The sequence below is a fragment of the Tympanuchus pallidicinctus genome, unplaced genomic scaffold (assembly GCF_026119805.1).
Source record: "Tympanuchus pallidicinctus isolate F22 unplaced genomic scaffold, pur_lepc_1.0 scaffold2, whole genome shotgun sequence".
In the NCBI taxonomy this organism is placed as follows: domain Eukaryota; kingdom Metazoa; phylum Chordata; class Aves; order Galliformes; family Phasianidae; genus Tympanuchus; species Tympanuchus pallidicinctus.
The window spans coordinates 29,705,114-29,726,069 of NW_026294721.1; the positions used below are offsets into that span (position 1 = coordinate 29,705,114).

Sequence of the window (20,956 nt, forward strand, 5' to 3'; positions counted from 1 at the left end):
ATGTCCAGAAAGTTCACATTCAGTCTAAATTGAAAGATCTCATTTTCAGTTCACGCTCAGTTGTGTTTTTTCTATTATAATGAATTTGGGTAAGGTCAAATCCAAATGGAACTGCAGGGAGGGATAAAAAGTTTGGTTCTGAAAGCATATTTAAGTTGAAGTGTAAAAACCCTTTTTTCTTGCCTCACAGAATCTTGTGCCCTCATCACGCACAAGTGGGATGTGCTGGTATCAGCCACAGCACCCCCTGGCCAATAGGTTGCATCCTCTCCATGCTGACAGTAGTTGGGAGGAATGGAGCACAACTGCACCTGCTCCTTTGCAGACTGGAGGCACCAAGAAGGCACTCCTGGGTCCCAGAGCAGGAAAGAACAACTGGATCCAACCATTCAGGCACAGCTGAAGAGCTCCTCACGTGCTGTGCACAGAAATGCAACTCTTCAGGCAGAAGTATTTCTAAAGAGTTGCCACCAAATTATAATCATAAAGAAGTATACACAGGGTATAAAGTTCACCCCGGTGCAAATGGAAAGGCTTCAACATTCAAGAAATTCTAAAGACAAAAGTAATCAAGTTGCCCTGAAATGAGAAAAGCAGATGAAGTGATTTTTTTCCCTGTACCGTGTATCTGCAATCACGCCCATACCTCTGATCTTCCTTAAGTGTGAATGAAAAAGAACTTCTGAGATATTTATTGAAGGCTCAGTTGTACTTCTGAACAATATTGATTTTTTAACTGAGAAATGAGAAATAATGCTTTATTTGTATAAAATGAAGTGAAAAGGATCAAATACGACACGACGGAAGAAAGGCTCTACGATATCTCAAAACTTTAATACACCTGCCATATTTCATTTGTCTTTTCTACCCCCGTAGAGAGGGAAGAGTCACAATGCTGAGGAAATTGGCTTATTTCACACTGCCATTTGGCACAGCACCTATTGGTTTGAAGATGGTAACTAGTGCTATTAAGTTACCTGTGGTAAATCAAATGTTCTCAATTACATGCACAAATATTTTTCTAGCCATTGATCTGTTAAAGTATCCTTCAAAAGTAGCTTTGACATTAAATGCAACATATTACTTGCTCGAAACTGTATTAAAAGTTAAAAAAAAAAAAAAAACAACACAAAAACAGTATTTTAAAATTCTTGCATGACTTTAAATGTTTCCAAAGTTTACCCTAAGAATGGTTACAAAATCTTCTAAAATCTACTTCATATGCCTTCCATGCTCCTGTTAGTGCTTCACCTTTAGAAATCTCACTCCGGTGTAAATGCCTGATCACCACTCAGTTGAACACCACAGCTCCCCCCAAGCTCCATCTTCAAAACACTGTTTTTCATGTGAAACAAGGGGAGCTGAAAGTTACCTTTAAGGCAACACTACCCAGAACTGAATACATAGTAACATTTCTTTTCAAATTGAGCTTTTTCTCCTTCATTATTTTCACCTCTCAATGAATATTTCTTTGAAGTCACTGCACTTGGAATATAATGCAAGTTGAGATGAATTTTGTTCCCTGGGAAGTTAATGTAATGGAAACTATCATATCCTGACAAAATTAAGCCATGCTTCAACTACTCCTACTTGGAAACTGACTCAAAGGTAGAAATAAAGTGTATTATCACTTGAATGCTGACAAACAGTAAGAGAATTTATGCAGTCAGCCACAGCACGGAAAGGTTCCTCTGACAAGCAAAACTATTTGCTAGTTACTGATGTGCAGATGATAAAAATGCCCATCTCACAAAACATGCTACCTGAAGCCTTCTTTGAAAAGACCTGCTCAATCTAATGAGAACTGGAAGAGATGAGAGCATCTCTGCAGTCTATTGTAACCCAAGCGGGAATCAATTACTGGTGCATGCACAAGGCAGAAGAACACCTTCTTTATGACAATTAAAGGATATATAATGAAAGGGGGAAAAAAAGCAAGCATATTTGAAAGTGAAAGGAAGTCTCCAGAAGTTCGCAAAGCGCACCAGAAAGGCAAAGGAGAGGAAACGGAACTTTGCAGGCAGTGGCTACTACTAAACACCTCAGTTAATGAATGTAAAGTTTTGTCATATTGTAAAGTGTTTGCTTAGAACTGAGCATGAAGTACTTCGGTACTTTTATGTTTGATAATAACATTCCTACATTCAGAAAAGCAACAATATTTATTTCCAGAAAACACAATTAACTTCTTTTGTCTGACATAAATGAGGCTGATTTCAATTCAGCCAGGGTTTGAAAACCTGGGTCTGCAGTTCCATTGCCTAAGGATATTTTGGTAAGAGAAAGTATCACACAATCACTATCATGTACTCAAGTTTTAACCAAAAGAGGCATCACTGTATTTATCAGGTCATCTACAGTGCTTTCCAGTTAGAGTACTGGAGCAAAGCAAAGTCATTCCCTGTTGTTCAGCCAAGGAATTCATAACCATTCATAACCACACAAGCAGCTTCTCACACTCAACCCTTCCTTCCCCCTTCCCCTCCCCCCCAAAATATTCACCCCTTTATCTCTTCCTCTAGCAGATGCCCTCAGCTGGGGAAGGGAGGATAGTGTAGGGTTTGTTCATTTGTTAGAAATGGCAGCCTTAAACATGTTTGGGAAAGAAGAGCATAATTTGTCAGCATGTAATAAACTATTGTTCATCAACCAAAAATTGTTAGAACACATAGAACTGCTAAATATAGGTAAGTGGTCATGACACAGTGACAAAAATGCAGCATGAGAAGCAGAAGTGGCTCAGACTTCCATCTTTGCATGGTGATTTGCAAAATATTTCTTTTTAGGAAGGCATTTCCACTTGGGTTGTAGAGAGAAGGAGGAGCACACACACCAAGTACCTCCAGCTTCGCGCTATAAACAAAAAGCTTTCAGTCTCTTGGTCCCTACATAACCTCGTCAGAAAGATGTAGCCATTCATCTCTTCATACTGTTTGCCCTGATCACTTAAAATGACGTATAGCAAGAAAATAAGGGACAAAAACTTTCCAATCTAAGCAAATCCTGAAATTCAACATTTGGAAGCAGAATAAGAACATTTAATTCAGCCCTGATCAGCAGCCTTGGCATACTGGGCCCCTCACCCATCCTGAATGCTCTGATTTTCCCAGTCAGCTCACCTGACACACATCCAGTAAATGCATCTAAAAAATGTATCTCTACCTCTTGGTTGCTGGAATTCTGCAAGGCAAATCCACTGAAGCAAGCCAAAATGGATTCATCGTGGGAAGGACAGCACAGAGCACTTTAGAAATACTTGCAGATAATGGAAAACATTTTCAAGTAAGTCATGCTGTTTCTCAGAGACTTTCCACTAATGGAAATGAAAATTATAAAAGCCTGCTTGTAAACTTCAGAGTGAGATCATGAAGTAGCTAAATTGCTGCAGCATTGTGGCACACCTGTTTCAATTAAGGCAATTAGCTTAAAGGATGGGACATTCCTGCTGTCACTGTATCAGCCAGCAGAGTGGCTGTACTTGTATTCTCAAATGGCTACTAACTAGAATGTAATAAGAACATTTTCATCGTTTATGCACCTTCCACTGCTAATTGCTAAGTTGTTGGCGAGAACAAATACTTGCTCTATCTGTATAAAATTAGTCCTCTTGTCTTCACCTTTTTTATTTTTTTATTTTTTAAGTTCAGTGAAGTCAGGAGTTCAACACAGCAATTTTCCTATGAATTAGATGGGATTAACTTTGACTCAGTCTTTTCCTACAAAGAACTCTACTGACCTTCCCTGCAATGACAAAGGGGAAGACAGAGCCACATAATGTCCTGATGTCTGTTCCACAGCACAGACCTGACCTAGACCTCAACTAGAGATGTGCCTGACCATCAAACCTGACAAGGCTGACGTTACGCCCAAGAGCTGTTTCTGGATCCCTCTGCAGACCTCACTGTGCTCAGAAGAGTGATTTGGCCTCATCTTCTGTTTTAGGCCTCTCTATGTGATCCGTGCTTTGAATATGAAATACTGAGTATGTATTAGCGCTGCATTATCGTCTGCTAGAGCCTTATTCATTCACAGCTGAATACCTTCTGTTACCCAACTGAGGCAAAACTGCACTTAGAGCCACTTCCTGGAGAGCAAGTTACACCATTAGTACATTTTAGCAGAACGTAATTAAATAACTCAGAATGGCTGGAGACAGTAACAAATACTGAAGCCAGAAATATAACTATGCAGCAATACATTACTTTTTTTTCTCTCCCAGAAACAACTTCTAAAGGCTACAAGAAAATCTGTACAAGCTGCACCAAGTTTGTATCAACTGATGTTATTACTACTACAAACCATGACCACAATCAAGAACCGTCCTATTATTTAATTCTTTATCATTGCCAGTGTTCCTTCCATCATCTACCAGGATCTCTCTAGATGTGCCTATTTTGACTTCCTCCACTGTTTTATGGATTTATGGTCACATCTAAACTCTCCTCATTTGAATTCAATGTCTCTGCTTTTTCCTCCGCCTACTGTTGTGTTGTTTTTTTTTTTCTCTGCCACACTGGATTCCACTGTCACTTCACTTTCTCTCAAATTCCTATTTTTTAAATTTCTTCCAAGTAAGAAATTGAGAGTGGAAAGCTCTGCAGATATTAGCTTAAAAAGAAACAGCTGTATGAAATCCAGTACCTTTAGTCCTATCACAAGAGAAAGGATCCCCAGAGAATTGTGCACATAACAACTACTTCAACATAACAGAAAGTTTGACCTTGCAGGCAGCAACATTGTCAGCAGATTGATGTGCTCCTTACATTTGCAATGTACCACAAGCATTGAATTAACCACAGATGACATCCCACCAGCTCCTAAAATGCAGATTATCATTGCCATAGGAAGCCTGTCTGCTAGAACTCTCTTAGAGCAGTCAAAGCCAAATTGGTTCAGGTTTTTAAGACTACCTTTCCTTTACCCAAAGACAGCAGAGAATCCCATGAGGATTCCTATGACCCCAAAAATCAAGCAGCTTAATTTTTGTCTGTTTTTCAGACTTATTACTTTTTTTTTTATGCATCTCACTTAAGAGTTCATCCAGAAATTAGAAAGACAGTAAGAAATGGTCTCTATTAACCATATGTCTTCAAGCTACCAGGCTGTAATAAACCACCCCCTCTAGTTCCAGTTCTTTTCTTTTGTCCTTTTCTGACAAAAGTGATGGTCACCAAATAAACAAACAAAAAATATCCACAACACAATCTCTATATAATCTACAATCAGCTCTGGACAAACACCTTTATATTTTTGTACCAGCCTTTTGAACAGTATTCATAGCAACAAAAGGAGTTCATTAGGGAAATAAAGAAGTAAATGAGATAGAAAATAGATACATAAACTTATGGCTTCATAAAATGAGCAAAACTCACCAAATGGTGAGTTAGAAACCAAGCTAAATTGAACAATTTCTAATATGTTCAGCAACAACCTCAAAAGAAAGATTTCTCCATAACCTACCTCAGCTTCCCCTCTACTGCCTTCAGACAAGAACTCTAGATGTAGCTATCAAACAAACTGGTTTTTTTCTGCTCATTAGACAGAAAGAAATTAAGCTAGCTGTACGAGTGCGAGTCTGACTTTACACATTTCATCAACAACACTGCAAAAACAACTGCAATGGCCAAATACTGAAAAAAGACATTTTTCCAGCAAACTTATCTCCTTAGCACAACATATGCAATTATGTTCTTGGCTTACAGAACATGAATTCTTAACTTATTACTGATCCTGAAATAGGAACCAATTAAGAAGTGCTCCGGGTATCAACAATGAGTCCCCCTCTAGTGGATAGCCATTAAAAAAATGTTTAACCTCTCTACAACTATCTCTGACCAAATCGGCCACTTTCTGGGAATAAATCACTTTCAAGTTCTGTATTTCTTGCAAATTGATTTTAAAAATCATACCCATAAACTCTGCTCCGTTGTCATTGACATACATTCTTATTGTTTTATAGTAACAGGATAATTATAGTTATGTTAACCAGAAGCAATAAATGTCCCTGGTAGCTTTAGCACTGGAAGCAAACTACCTTCCATACCTTATCAGAAAGGTACAGAAAATGAAAACAAATCCTTCTTGAACCATTACTGAAGCCAAATTAAACCCTATCCCATTACAGTCAGAGAATCTGCACTGTTCAAATGTAGTCACTGAAGGAGATAGGACCAGACTAAACAGTTACCAAGCATCCTACTTTTTACACAATCGAGCCCCTCTTTGTTTCACAAAATCTATAACCAAATTTTTACATTTCTCTTCAATATTTTGAACAAAAATCTTAAAAAGAAAACAGCCTACTAGCATGTTCTTTGTACATACATTTAAGATTCCTGAATATTCTAGAGTTTAACAAGCCAACCCATGCCACTTGTTTATTACACCTAATCACATTTGATACAGATGTGAAATAACATAGTCTTACATTTCCTCCTCTGAAGTATATACTGACCATCCACCATTTTCCATTTATTGCAGAATACTTCTGTAACTACACAAATATAAGAACAAAAAAAAAATTCATAGCTGACAAAAGCAGCAGCCCTTCACATGTCTACTATACAGCTACTTATACACACTGTAGCAACATGTACCATTCTGATTATATCCACAGCCTGCTTTGCCTTGCAGTTGCCTAAATACATCTACTGACAAAGAAAACAAAGCACATGATAAACCCAAACTGCTAAAGTTAAGATAAAAGGGATGACTGCCAATTACAGTGACTGCCAATCAACAACTATGCCTTAGAGCAACTTTACATTAATAATTAGTTAAGATAAAAGCATACCTTCAGAACACACCATCTCATTATCCCCATGTACCATGCTTTGCTTCAACTCACCAGCTGTCCCTGGAACACCAAAACTTTCAGATTAAACTAAAGCAGAACAGGTGCTTCAGGATCACACCCAATGTGTTCCACCTGCTACAGCCAGAGGACAAGGCTAGAGCTAGTCCAAAATAAGCCTACTCTCAATATATGCTGCGTGGCTCTCAGTTGCTTCATGTCCACTGCTGGTCTCCTGTTCTGTTGGGAGCACTATTTAACTGTGGAAATAGCATTATTCTATCTGTGAAACAGAGGACAAAGAGTCCTTGCTAGTTGGTTATGTGAGGCTAAATAGTAGCAACATTTGGTTGCAGAGCATGCATCTGAGTTCTAACTCTTGCACTCTTCTGCCATGGCAAGCGACTCAAGTAAGGCTCTGGAACACAGGCAGTTTCACAAAAGTTATTTTATGGACTGCAGAGGCCACAGTCCTGTAGTATCTGAATTGACTAGTTAGGACTAAAACAAAGTGGAACAAAATGAAGTGCTTATTGTGACATTAAAATTCAGTGAACAAGACTTCAAAATTACCCTAAGAATAGAATTATGCATTCAGGAGTTGCCTTTTAAAAAAATAAAGTTTGGACATTTATCTAAACAGTCCTACCTCATCTTCAACGAGGACTTAGACCTTAGTAACTACGTAACTATCATTTACCCAGTTCTGGATTATTTCAGGCAAACATTTCTTTGCCATAAGTTTGTTAAAACACTGCGCTTATCACTAAACAAAACAGTGTTGCTTTGGGGAAAATACGTACATTTTGACCACTTCAATTTTACAATCTTCATATGTGATGTAATTGTGATGAGAGATAAAACAGTAGAATTCTGTTTCATAATATCTTAAATATGCTTCACATTCAATGCTATTTCTAGGGATGAAAAGACTAACTTTCCATTTAAGTCTCTGAAATGTTAAATTCAATGAGACCGCTGTCACAGAGTACAGTTCTGCTTTTTTAGGATGTCAAGGCATCATTTAAAGAAGAGACTGTGTAAAAATTTATGGATAATATCATACATGTCATCCATAATGAATAGTATGGATGCGACAGCATGCAGGAGTACAAGATTTACAGCACACATGATCTACTTGCAAAATACAACGCAGGAATATGGATTGCCATTTTAATGAATTCTATAAACTTCTTCAGTGTTGAAATATATACACTGAGGGTTTGCCAGTGAAAGAGCACTATTTCTAAGCTCTTGCAGAAAATCAAATGACAATAATTTGGCAAGAGTGCTGTAAGAAAATTAAAATGAAACTGTCCTGAACGTACCCCATAAGCAGAAAACACTTCTCTTTCCAAACAGATCAATGTATATTCTGCCTTAAATCTTCACAGAAAATATTCTTCCTCCAATTTAATTATTACAGTCTCTGTTTCGTGCATTCAAGTCCAAATTAGATTTGTCATCCTCTAAAATGGTTAATCTTGAATAGGGAACAGAACCGATAAGGGACACAAACAAATCTGGGAGTTTTTCTGATGAGATTACAGAGTTATAAAATAGAATACAAGTATGAAAACCTTAAGAAGTTTTGATTAAGAATCACTGGCAAAAAAGACTTCGATTAAGGCTTCATTTCTGAAATAGAACTACCCTGACACACACTGGCTGCGGAATTGGCCTTACGTTCCTATGGGGAAGAAACTTACATAAGGAACTGAGATTCAGTGAAATGCTCCATTAGCAGACATCTTGTGAGAAGGTAGAAGAATGGGGCATTATTGAGTTTTATGCATTTTTACAATTTTTTAGATAATATTTAACATCCTTTCCAAGCAAGACTTTTCTATTACTTGATTCAATCTTTATAACATTTTTGTTCAAATATACCTAATTTTTAAAATTGCTATTTAACTAAGTCATATAAATTTGAAATGGAAATTATCTTTAACCATTAAAAATATGATTAAGTTGCTAAAAGTGATGTCCTGAAGGGACCCATAAAGCCTTTGCGTGGTTTATTTGGTTTTCTCCAAGGCCCGCTTGACCTGCTTGGATGTAAACACAAGCTTAAACCAAAGTCATTTCATTTACTTCAGTTTCCTTCAACAAATCCAAATATTTTAAAAATAATGACAATCAGTTATTTTTCAGAGGCAACTTTTTTCCTGCATTGTTGCCATTACTATTTTTGAAGTCAGCTCCAAAATTGTAAACACGTTAGAAACCAGCTGCTTTTTAGAAGCTCGGCAAAACTGAGCTTCTAAAGGATGTTTTAGGTGGGTGTAAGCCTGCTTCTATGTTGTTATTTACATTTGTCACCAGCTGTGGATTTTTCATACCTGCACTCAAGCATATGCTCTTAGCTACTGTCACATGCTTAGTCGTCATAGCTGATTTGATCTTAGTTTGCCACTGCAAACACTTTAAAAGAAACATAGGAACAAAACCTTAGAAAAAAATTACTTACACAAAGGATTTTATACTGAATACTGCATGTTTACCAGTTTCTCCATTATGTTTCATATTTTCAAGAAGCTAATCAATATCAGAAGATAAACAATATGAACAACAAACTAGCTAATTAAAAGTAGATTTTTGTCCCTCGTGCGAATTGTTACTTAACGAAGAGAGACTGACTATGCTGATTTCTGAATTATAAATCCTAAAATCCAAGGAAATGCCTACTTCAGGTACTGCTTGTTTTCTTTTCCTGTGTGCTATCATTTAGCATGAAACTGCTTCAAACCTGTACTGCATTTGACCTTCCCTTCCTACCCACTCCACCCAGGCACTTGCATTACTTAAGATGGGAACTTTTATTTTCCATTCTCAAATGGCTTTAAATTATTCTTGTTCAATTCACTCCAGGCACAGTATTTTTTCACTTCAGCTATTTAAATTGTAAATGTTTCGTGAATAAATGAAAGTTATGAATAAATAGATGGGTGCACTATATGAAAAACTTTAACAAATATGCTGTTCAATTTCTTAAAAGTTTAAGTTGTAAACACCATTCAACTCATTTTTCAATATTTTTTTTAAAGGCTTCCAGAATTCTTTTTTTCCATTAGAAAATAAATAACTCTATTTCAATCAGATCTCTAGTCTGAGATGTAAAAAACAAAACAACATTTCACTGAATACAGTAAAAGAAAAAAAATAAGAGTTGGTAATTTTTCTTAGTTATCATTGTACCTGTACTGTGGACAAAAATGAATGAAGTAACATTCAGCATTTTCATTGTTTAGAAGAAAGCATAATGGTCAACATCGAGTGAAAATACCACTACTCCATTACATTTTGATAGGAAAATAGCTTGCTTTGTTCAGCAGACTGAACACATACACATCCCCACACAGAGAAAGCTGAGGTACAGAGCAGCAGAGTATACATCAAGGAACAAATTGATCACAGAATCAGAAGGGTTATCAGAAACCCCTAGAGATCACAGAGCCCGACCTCAAAATGAGATTCTGCACTGCTGATCACAACCTCCTGAATCTCCTCCCTCTGAACTGTATAGGTATTCTCATACAAAGACTAGAACGCACTAGAGAGCAGACAAATCAAAACCGCTGAGGATGTGAACTGGACAGAAGCTACAGTACACTCGCACAGTCAATGAATATACAGATGATATAGTATATTCAAGAGCTTGGCTTATGTAATTATTATACTAGAGCAGAAAAGGACACTCACTCTATCCTGGGCTCGCAGGAAGCCCCATTGGAGTAGATCTTCAGAAGAGATCCTTCCCCACTGGCAGCCAGCTCTTAAATAGGTCTAGGAGAGGTGCAGCCAGGCTCCAGCCCTTCCGGCAGCACAGCTGAATTGCCTTCACCTGTGCTCCTGTGCCTGATTCATTACTCGCCTCAGGTGATCAATCAGAGGTTCAGGCCGTGACTCAGCAGCTCCCATACAACACTTCAGCAGAATGACAAGATAGCCACAGAAGTCTCTTAGCTGAATAGTGTGAGTTTTAAGAAGTTTTGCTAGATAACAGAATAAGATGAAGAGCCTCAGACATAAGAAAGCATCTCCTCATTACTCCCAGATTCCTTACTGCAAACTCACGTACAAAACCAGGAAACTGCTGCAGCATGTTTCACGACAGCGGAAAGACAAGCAATGGAGCAATGGACTTCAGAGGAAGCAAATATTTTCTTATAAACTGAAGGAACTAAGAAATATGGGCATCTATTAAGACAATATAGAGCAATTATTTTTTTCAGCTACAAAAATCTGCAAGATTCAGCAACTTGCTGGAAGTAGGCATCCCAGTAGGTACATAAGTACAAAATGAGGAATTCGATAAATATACTGCATTTCAACCTCATAGACTTAGATGAGCTGACCCTAGAAATTAAACAGATGCAATAGCAGTTTTGAAAATCCCTGTTCTCCTAACAGGATACTTTTAGGTACAAACACAAATATATGCACATCATGCTTACTATATGCAGAGGACTACCTAAAATGCCAACACACAACCAGGGACATTCTACAATTTATCACATATTTTATTTTGCTTGCTTTTTTTTTTTTTTTTTTTTTTTTGTCTCTTGACTTTAACATTGCATTTATCAGTAATAACATTGAAATATTGCTGTATGTTTGTGTTTAAAATATTTTAAAGCTACCAAAAATTGAAGCAATTTCTAGTCCTTGAGAAAAACAAAATTCAAATATTTATTTTCACTGGCTAGATTCCCTTGCAGAATTCCTGTTGTGTAAATACTGTCTTAGAAACAGCTGGAGGCACAGAAATGCACACTGAATATAGAAAAAGTGCAAAACAGAGCTCAGTGGTGACATTCATCTTCACAAGTGTGGGGACGAGCTATAACTCAAATGTAGCACGGCCATTAGCAAGTTATCCTGTCAGTACCTCTCACTACAAGTGCAGACAGATGTCATCAAGGATCAGGCATTACCAGTGTTTTATCTCTACTAGGTACAGCATGTTCAATGGTATTTGCTTCAAGAAGTTCATCTTGACTAGAGTTTCCTTCTGAACACTAGCAAGACTGTCTCCCCTACCTTTCACTCAAAACAATTTTCAGATTCGAGCTTGGCTAGACCTCAGGCAATCCACCCAAAGCAACTTGTACCCAGGGCTCATGGTCAGTCCATCATGACATAACTGATCTCTTTTCACTGCTGTAAGAAAAGTTTGGCGCTGTGGTAAAGCTGCAAGGGAGAACTTGACATGTAGAGGCTGTAGGTGGAAGATGAGGATTGTGTAGATCAGCACACAAAAAAAATAACAGAGATAAATGATAGAAGTATAGAAGGCCACCGTGCCTGCTGCTGGCTGAGCCCACAGCCATTTGTTTCCCTGCCAATGCCAACATGAGGAACAAGCTGCAAGCAGCTGGGAAACTTGCCGTATTTCTATGGTGCTCTGATGGATTTGCTCAGCATTATTTCATGTGAATATCTAGTATCTGACTGCCTTTATTCAATACAAGCAAAATTTAGACTATGTCCCTGGGTCATACACAGTTATATACTGGAACAGTACAGGCATATTTAGAAATGCTATCATATGTGCATTTTTGCTTATGGACGCTACTTTTTTTCCTTAAGAAAAGGTTGCGGCAGTGCAAATGGAGTCCAGATAGAAAATCCTCTTATCAATGTCCAAAGACATTATAATAAGTATATTCATTTTACAAGAAGCTCTGAGTATCAATCAAGGCAGTCCTCAATTAATTTATCTGCCACTGTCTTAATACAAAACAGCTAGGTAAGTCACTTTCCCTTTCTTCCTTGCACTTTCATCTCCATAGTAAGCAAAGTTGCATAGCTTCCAATGCTAACATCACTAGATTATTTCACTTGATATTTAACATTCTAATAGGTTACTTTGATATTATGAAATGAAACAAAATATTACGTACCTCGACTGTATGGGGCCGTGCTGAGTCACGGCCTGAACCTCTGATTGATCACCTGAGGCGAGTAATGAATCAGGCACAGGAGCACAGGTGAAGGCAATTCAGCTGTGCTGCCGGAAGGGCTGGAGCCTGGCTGCACCCCTCCTAGACCTATTTAAGAGCTGGCTGCCAGGGAGGAAGGATCTTGTCTGGAGATCACCTCTGCTGGTATTTTGTAGGTGAGCCCAGCACATGGGTAAGCCTTCCATTTATTCTCTTTTGTTATCGTAGTCTACTTTGCTTAACTCTCTTGTTTATTTTGTGATCATAACAGCCTAATATCCTTTGATTATACACTCAACAAAAAAACTGCCACAACATTTGAAGCACTCCTTTAAAATGGTGACACAAAACAGTAAACTAAGTTCTTGAGCTACTGCAGTCAAGCTTTCATATCTCTATTGCTTAATTTCTCATTCGTATCTGTTAATCCAAAAGTATTACCTCCTATTTTTTCCTGTGCAAACCACAAGCAATACAAATAGCACACTAACACTACTTGATAGAGCAAATTCTCAGCTACAAAACATTATTTTCCAACATAATCGCCACTATTAGCTATGCACTTTTGCCTTCTATGAGTAGGAGTCTGCGTGCTGTGCTCAGAAAAATCTGTACTAGTGGAGGTGATCCACTGCTGAAACGCACCATGCACTGCCTCCCTATGCTCACATGCACTGATTGGTCTCCATAAACATTTGGCAAGTGGATGTCATTTGTCAATGGATGCAACTTTTTCAACATGGAAGAATTCAGTTCCACACCTTTGCTTCATACACGCTACTGTGTCAGACAACACAATGTAATGAGATACTGGTGGGAGGTTCAAACCACTACTGCCATACCACCGACATCTGCCTATGACATTGAGGGCTGACATAATAAAACAGGAGGCATTACTTTCAGAGCAGCACTTGTAAAATTAGGATGAAATATCATCCTGACTAGTAGAAGAGCTGGAAAAAAAAATAAAAATAAAAAATAAAAAAAAAGCAGAATTCCCCAATGCAAGCAAATCAAATGAGCCAAACCTCTGGCATCTGGCTACTTATCTTTCATTTTCCCTTTGAGAGCCCTGCTTTGCAGTCACTGTTTTGATTTAAGCAATGCAGAACCTTCTGAAGAAAATGGGAGCTGAGAACACACAGTACTTCTGTGAATGGAGAAACACAACTGGGAAGAATGAACAGAGGAACCTGGAGCCAGAAGCTCCTGATTCTGTTTCAGGCCTGCCATTACATCCCATGTGACATTCATCAATCATTTACTTTCTACATAATTTTTTTCTATCTGTAAACAGAAAGATAACACATTGTCATCTACCAAGGGAGTGACAAAATATGTCTTAGCAGTTTTGAGGCACGCAGATAACGCGACAAACCATTGCAAATGTAAATAAAGAAATGAATATTTTGGTGTAAGGTTTATAGGGATTTTCTGTACTGTACAATAAGCCCGGCTACCATGCTGAGACTGAAAGAGGACAATCAAACTTGAACTATTAACACATCATGCTGTTAGGCAATTAAAACTCTACTCAGAACAGCTGTGCATGTAGGACAGAATAGGACGGCTCATATGATGATCAGTCTATCATTTCCTAATTTCTTGGTACTAGACTTCCAACTCTTCAAAGAAATTGAATAATTCAAGGCAAAACTGGGCACAACACACAGCACTTGCAACCGAAGGGCATTTTTTAAGGAAAAGTGACCTAAAACTGCGTTGAGGTGCTAAGGGCAGCTTCCTCAGAAAAAACGTTGGCATAACTTGTTGGGGAAAACTAAAAACAGTCACTTGAAATATCCAAAGGAAAAAGAAAGGAAAAATTGGCTGGGACAAGCCATATTAACAGAGAATGTACCAAACACACACACAGCTTTATAAAAACAAAAACAAAAGAAACAACAGTGCCGACCTCCCCCTCTCCAGCGCAACACTGGGACCGCACCACGAAGGCACCACGTACGCTCCGGTGAGCCACATCCCCCGCCAGACGCCTCACTACACAACTACCTGCACCCTCACGTATACGTTTGCACAGCCAGTGAAGCTAAACCCTCCTTAGCAAAACAAACCCAAGCCCTTTCCCGCTATGCCTACCCACCACCGCTTGCCGAACAGCAGTTCTCTCCTCCTTGCCCACGTACTCCTTCGCCCCCAGCCACAAGATGGTGGCCGCAGCGGGGCGGCCTCGTGCCCCTCCATCCCCGCACTGACCTGTGGGCCGCATCGCACCGCGCCGTGCTCTCCGCTCCCTCTTTCCCTCGCCGGCTATATTGCTCTCCTCAGTGCACTGCCCCTGTGCCGCGGTCGCCGCTATCGGCCCGGAAGCGTGGGGCCGCCCCCGGCTCCTCCCGGCCGCGGTGCTCCACCGCCCCGGCCCCTACACCGCCCTTGGTGAGGGGAAGCGCTGCGGGCCGGAACCAGTGGGACCGCGAATGGTTACTCCCTCGTGGAGCCTCTCTCCCTCAGGCAAGCACGGAGAGTCCCCGGCCTTCAAAGTTGGTTAGGCTCGAGGAGAAAAGAGGCGGGAACCGAACCCTCCCGTGTCCTAGGGGCTTTAGTGCGGGGTTCTGCTGTTCCGAGGAGCCCTCACAGCCTACATGGGAAGTGCCCCGAGGATGGAGAAGTCCCTTCTTCAGGAAGGTGCTTTGGCACAGCATGGTTATCATCTCCTTTCAACTGTGCCTGTGTTAACTTTTTGGGATTTGAAGATGAAAACTGTAAAAAGTGAGACAAAGCAGCCCGTGTGAGAGCTTGCCCTTATTCTCAGTCAGGAGCCATTGATGAGCATGGCACCTTTCAAGTCCAAAACAAAGGCTGAGCCCACCTCCGGAGATGCAGTTCCCTGTACAGTGGGATTATCAGATAGATGATGGTACCATCTGGAAGGAAATAGTCATTTTCCAAAGAAAGCAAAAGCTCTGACTGCGCTTCACATGTGGATATGTGTTTCTCACCCACCTGAACCTCCCTGCGTTCCCCAGGCCCACCAGAACTGTAATGTCCCATGGCTGATTTCAGTGATGTTTGGCAAAGGTTTGCAGGATCTTCAAAGGTGAAGTTGCTCAATATTGGATTCAGGAATGTGGGTGGTCAAAATATAGAAGATAAATGCTCTGCATCACCTGAACTGAAGGAAAGGCAGCAGAATGAATTCAAGCAATGTAAGTGAAAGGAACATTCACATCCATAGGCAGTCTTTATAGATGCCTCAGCATAGCAAAGCCTTTGTGGTTTGCAATCAACCATGAACCACAGATCTACAGAAGGTTGGACTTAGGTGAAAGAACTACTTCAAAGATTTTGTGTGCTGCTGTGAGAATCCACCAGAAGTATCTGCCAAACTGAACCACCATGAGCTATGCCATTTTCTGCCATCACTCAGGTAGGAATTTGATTTTATTTGGTTGAGCTGTGTTTTTTTGTTGTTGTTGTTGATTTGGTTTTTGCTAATGAGTGGGCTCTCTGCCCTGACCTGGCCTGCCACACAGAGGAAACCAGTATATAAACATGCATGAAGAAAACCCAGATATCAGTCTTGTCAGTCTAGATGTGTTGTAAGATGAGCCTGGGAAAACTCCCATTGTTATTTTCTGGTCATTTTTTCTCCTTAGGTTTCATGTACTTAAGACATGCTAGTGTCTAAGAGATGCTGCATTCCAGGACTGTACGTTTGGACGTGGGACCCAGCACTAGAGTGTTGGTAGTCTTGAGGCAGGACCAGGATGAACAGGAAGGAAATATCTTACAACAAAGGAAGTGATATGTGAAAGATAAAACATTTGGGACTATTTTATATGATTGTTTTGCCAAAGCATTAATGCTTGATGCTCCTAAAAGATGTGTTAGTTGATGTGATTGGATGTGGTTGGAATATTTTTGCAATGTGAGCTGTGGTAATGATCACTGTGGAAAGAAACCTTCATAAAAGAAAATAAAGATTATTAAGTGTGAATATAATTTAATATAAAAATAACTGAAATGTAACTTGGGATTCTGACATTGAATTAAAACAAAACCAGTTTTTTCTGGATGTAAGGCTGAGAGAATTGTGATAGTACCACTGTTTGTAAATTGAGAGGAAAGTAAGTCCTAAACAGGAGGACTTGCTTTACTCAGATTTTTGACAAGACAACTGGCAGGATTCTATTAACTATAGGATATGCTTTTAATCAAGTCCCAAAGAATGAGGCCCTGCTCCGCAAGCAGGCATTGTGGAGCACTGTGAACACACACTACACGTACCAACATTTGCAACAATATGGGTGTAACAGAAATGTTTAGTCACAGCTTGAAACAGTGATTTAGCACCTGGTGGGAAGGCAGGGCCAATCCAGAGGAGCTCAGGTGCATGCAATGTGCCTGAGTGAACAGGTGTGGAGCTAGGATCCACCCCTCCCCAGATCTGGTTTAAAGGTTGGCAGTAGAGGCACAAATGTCTTGTTGGAGATTGTTGCCTGCTTTGAGGTTTTCTAAGGGTAAGCAGAGTTATTTTTGGGGGGATAGCAATTCACCTATGCTAAAATATTGAAAACATGCCCCTGGAATAATGTCATTATTGTGCTCAGGTTGTGTCAGGTATGTCCTTAATACAGATGTTGGATTTTGGTTTTGTTAAATTTACATCAAGCATTAGCTTACCTCAAAGCATACTGGAGTTGGAACTGATTTTTGGGGCAATTATATTTCTGTAATGTTTTTAGTTTCAGTTACTCATTAATCTTAATGCTAATTTCTTGCTAATACTGTTTTGGTTTTTTTTTCTCTTTGTGACTATGCAGCTATTGTTGGGGTAGTGGCTTCTTGGTGGAGTATAATGTTCAGTGTATTGCCAGAAGAGCTTACTGCATATATTTCTTGTTTGTTTCCTACAAGTCCGTTAAGGCTTGAATGACTTTTCTGTCATATATTATCTGTTACAGTTGGAAGTGCTTTAGAAAGATTTATTCACACTTCATTGTTAACACTTCATTTTACTTGTAGTTTTCACTGTGAATTCTACTGATAGTATCATTATGGTATACTACAATACAGATAGTATTTCTCTCAAATTGCTCACGTAAGCAGCTGGGAGTATAATGTTTCAGATAACGTGGGTTTTATTTCATATCTTTGCAGGAGTACATGTACACGTGGAGTGTTCTTGATTCCTCCTGTAGTCATGTTAGCGTATCCACCTATGCACACAAATACTAATTTTCAGTGCTAAATACTACTACAGGAAATAAAGTTTTAGTAGAAAAAGGAGTTACTAGTTGCATGACTTATTTGTAATGATGGTTAAGTGTTTGGAAGAGATATCAAAGAACTAAGAAAGTTTGTATGAGAACAGCAAAATAGTGTTAGGGAACATCATTTTGTTACTGAAGTTCACACCTGCTGAAATATTAAAGTAGATCTAAAAGAAAATATGTGAGTCTAAAACAAAATGCTGTTTACTAACAGTTAAGGAAAAAAGCAAGTCATATGAGACAAATTGAATAGCTTATTCTGCTAGTACCATTCTGATTAAATGGTTACAGACAGAGATGAAATACAAGTGAATATAAAGTAGGTGGTCTGAAACATAAAAGCACTACCATGTATCATAAGTATGATTAGTAATGATCTTTAATCTCCTTGTTGTATTTAGGAAGTCTGTTTTCTCTCATAGCTTTCTTGATTGTCTCAGCAGAATTTTGTATAATTTTGAAGTAACTTACAGGTCATTATAACACCTATATAGATAAAACTTTCAGGAAACTTTCTCTTCTCAACTGAAAGCAAAGCCAAAAACTTTTGAAGTGGTCCTTTTTACTGTCTATGAAATATGATTTTTATTATGGTGATTTAGGTGTTAGAATGTGTGTGCAAGTTGCATCAAACTTTGTTTTAAAAATCTGAGTTGCATAACAATCAACTCTTCATTTGTAACAAACTGGATTAATCACATTATGATTAGTAATGAGTGCAAATACAGTTTATAATGTAAGAAAGTTGATACCACAATGTAATGCTATCCAGCAGGCTACTTTTACGTGCTCATGAAGGTAATGCATGATGTCGTTTTTCTGTCTTTTGGTACTTGATGGTAAATATGAATTTTTTGTCTGCAATCACGGTTGTTTTATGTCTTTATTTGAAAATCTGTCTAAAGAACTACACTGCTAATCAGTCATTTGGTACAGCAGCCAACAGGATATTCTAAAAAAAAAAAAAGATTGATTTCAACTCAAATCTCACTAAATAGACAAAGGAGTGGCTCATGGATTTTAAGAAAATCCTGATTATAATGAACTGCTGGTTTGTATGCCCCATGTGCAACCCACAAATAAAGTGATGGCTGGAGACAGTAAGCATTTGTTCAAGGCCCACCAATAGCACAATACTGTGCTTGGTTACCTGCGTTCCAATCGTCACTGAAAACATACATACTGTTTTTGGTCTGCCTACATTGGCTGGTGTGTATGGACATACTTTGTAATGTAATGCTCTTTCTTCTTCTTTCTTTGTATCCTATAGAATGTCATTTTCAAACTATCAAAATATCTGCCAGTAAGTAGTAGTAAGTTTGTGAAATACACAGAAGTAGTGTTAGATCCTTTTTACAAAATGGTTATTAAAAATGGTTGGAAAGATAAAAGAAGGGGATACTTGACTTGCATTCTTGAAAGGTAGTAGACGTGTGTTGGAAACGGGGAAAGGTGTGTTTAAGACAACTTTGTAGGGCTGTAGCAACGAATGGAGGTTTAGAACTAGTGAAGCTGTTTACCTTAATGTTGCAACAAGGGATATCCAGAGATGTAATGAAACTAGCATGAAGGCGGTGCACAGTTTGCAATCAACAGGCAGCACTCACTTCTCGTTGCTTGAATGCGCTGGGGAGGCTGTGATATCATTTCCTTCTCAGTAGCCATGCATCTAACCTGATGCTGTTCTGGGATTTGATGTTGAGTACAGTTCGTAATTATTCAGAGCATAATTATTGTACTGTAATGGGTTGTTAAAATAGTGTTGAATTACAGCCTTTTCCTGTTAATTTAGTAATGAGCATACCTTCGACTCTAGAATTATTCTGCTACAGTTTGTGATCGTTATTCTCCAAGTAAGAGGACTACTTTTCATATATAATGCAACTCAAGCAGTGAGAAGAAACCAATAATGTGTCTGTTAGGGAGTATTTTCTGGTAGCGTGAAGTTTAAGCGCTTAGTTCATGGTGCAGTTTTCAAAGACAACTTGGCAGGTGGCAAACAAATTATTAAGAATGTCTTGCTGGAGTGATCTTATTAACTTTTTAATTGGAATTGTGATTTTAATTTGGCTGTACAAAACACTTCAACAGTGAATAACTCAGTCCTGTAACTACAGAAGAAATAGACCACATGACCTAAGAGTTTTTTGCTAAAGTTAGACTATACTTTGACAATATTTTACTTTCCAACTGGTGAGAAAATCTAGCAGTTCTTGCTGCTGAAGCCCTTTAGGTGCATATTGCATTTTGCCTGCAGGTAACTACTTGCAAAGATGTTCCTTTTTCATATTTGCCTCAGCCTATGGCATTTGCAGAGCTTTTGTTAGGATGGCTGGTAAATGTGACAAAACTGCTTTTTGTTCCTCCACCTGGTGTCTTTTTCACTTGTTTCATTTCAAAGAAGGGCAACTTTCTAGCATTGACCATCTTGCAGACAGCTGCATTGGATTCCATGAAGAAAATGTATGAGCTTATTTAAAATACCTAGTGGTGCAAATGTATGAAACAGAAACAAAATTTAGTAGCTGAGAAAAAAATAATTGGAAACTGTTCACTCACTGGAGTGGATGGCTTGCAAGGTTAAGGAATAGTATTCTAAAACCCAGAGGTAGATTTGGATTGCTGTAATTCAGAGTTCAGGTAACCACCTGCTACATCATGCTCTGGAGTAGTCTAAATTTTTATTAATGCAAGACACAAGTGATTATGAAGCAATTAATTGAAGTGTCATCTACTTCACTGTCTCACTGCATACAAATCATTGTATCATGTATATCTGGATGCATTACATATATTAGATGGCTCACAGTCTCCTTGCTTATCTGTGGTGTGAAAATATTTCCTGTATCTCTTGTAGCTGGGTTACCTCAATACTTAAAAGACAGTGATTTTTTTTTTTTTCCTAGGTGTACAGGTCATGGGAGAGGTGCATGTGTGAAACAACATGCCAGGTTTAGTTCCATATCAGGTGTGGTAGGGCTGCA

General features: G+C 38.7%; 1 protein-coding gene across 4 annotated transcripts in view; it reads right to left on the minus strand.

Annotated features, from left to right (window-relative positions):
- BANK1 (B cell scaffold protein with ankyrin repeats 1) overlaps positions 1 to 15,078 on the minus strand; it is a 123,239-nt gene extending 108,161 nt beyond the window's left edge. For 3 of the 4 annotated variants that reach the window (XM_052681551.1, XM_052681552.1, XM_052681550.1), the window contains exon 1: positions 6,794 to 6,850. In XM_052681551.1, coding sequence (XP_052537511.1) covers positions 6,794 to 6,830 — 37 coding nt within the window. In that variant the 5' untranslated portion in view covers positions 6,831 to 6,850. Of the gene's footprint in view, positions 1 to 6,793; positions 6,851 to 14,955 lie in introns of those variants that run through there. The other variant, XM_052681553.1, reaches the window with a different exon arrangement.
- Between the last annotated feature and the right edge of the window lie 5,878 nt (positions 15,079 to 20,956).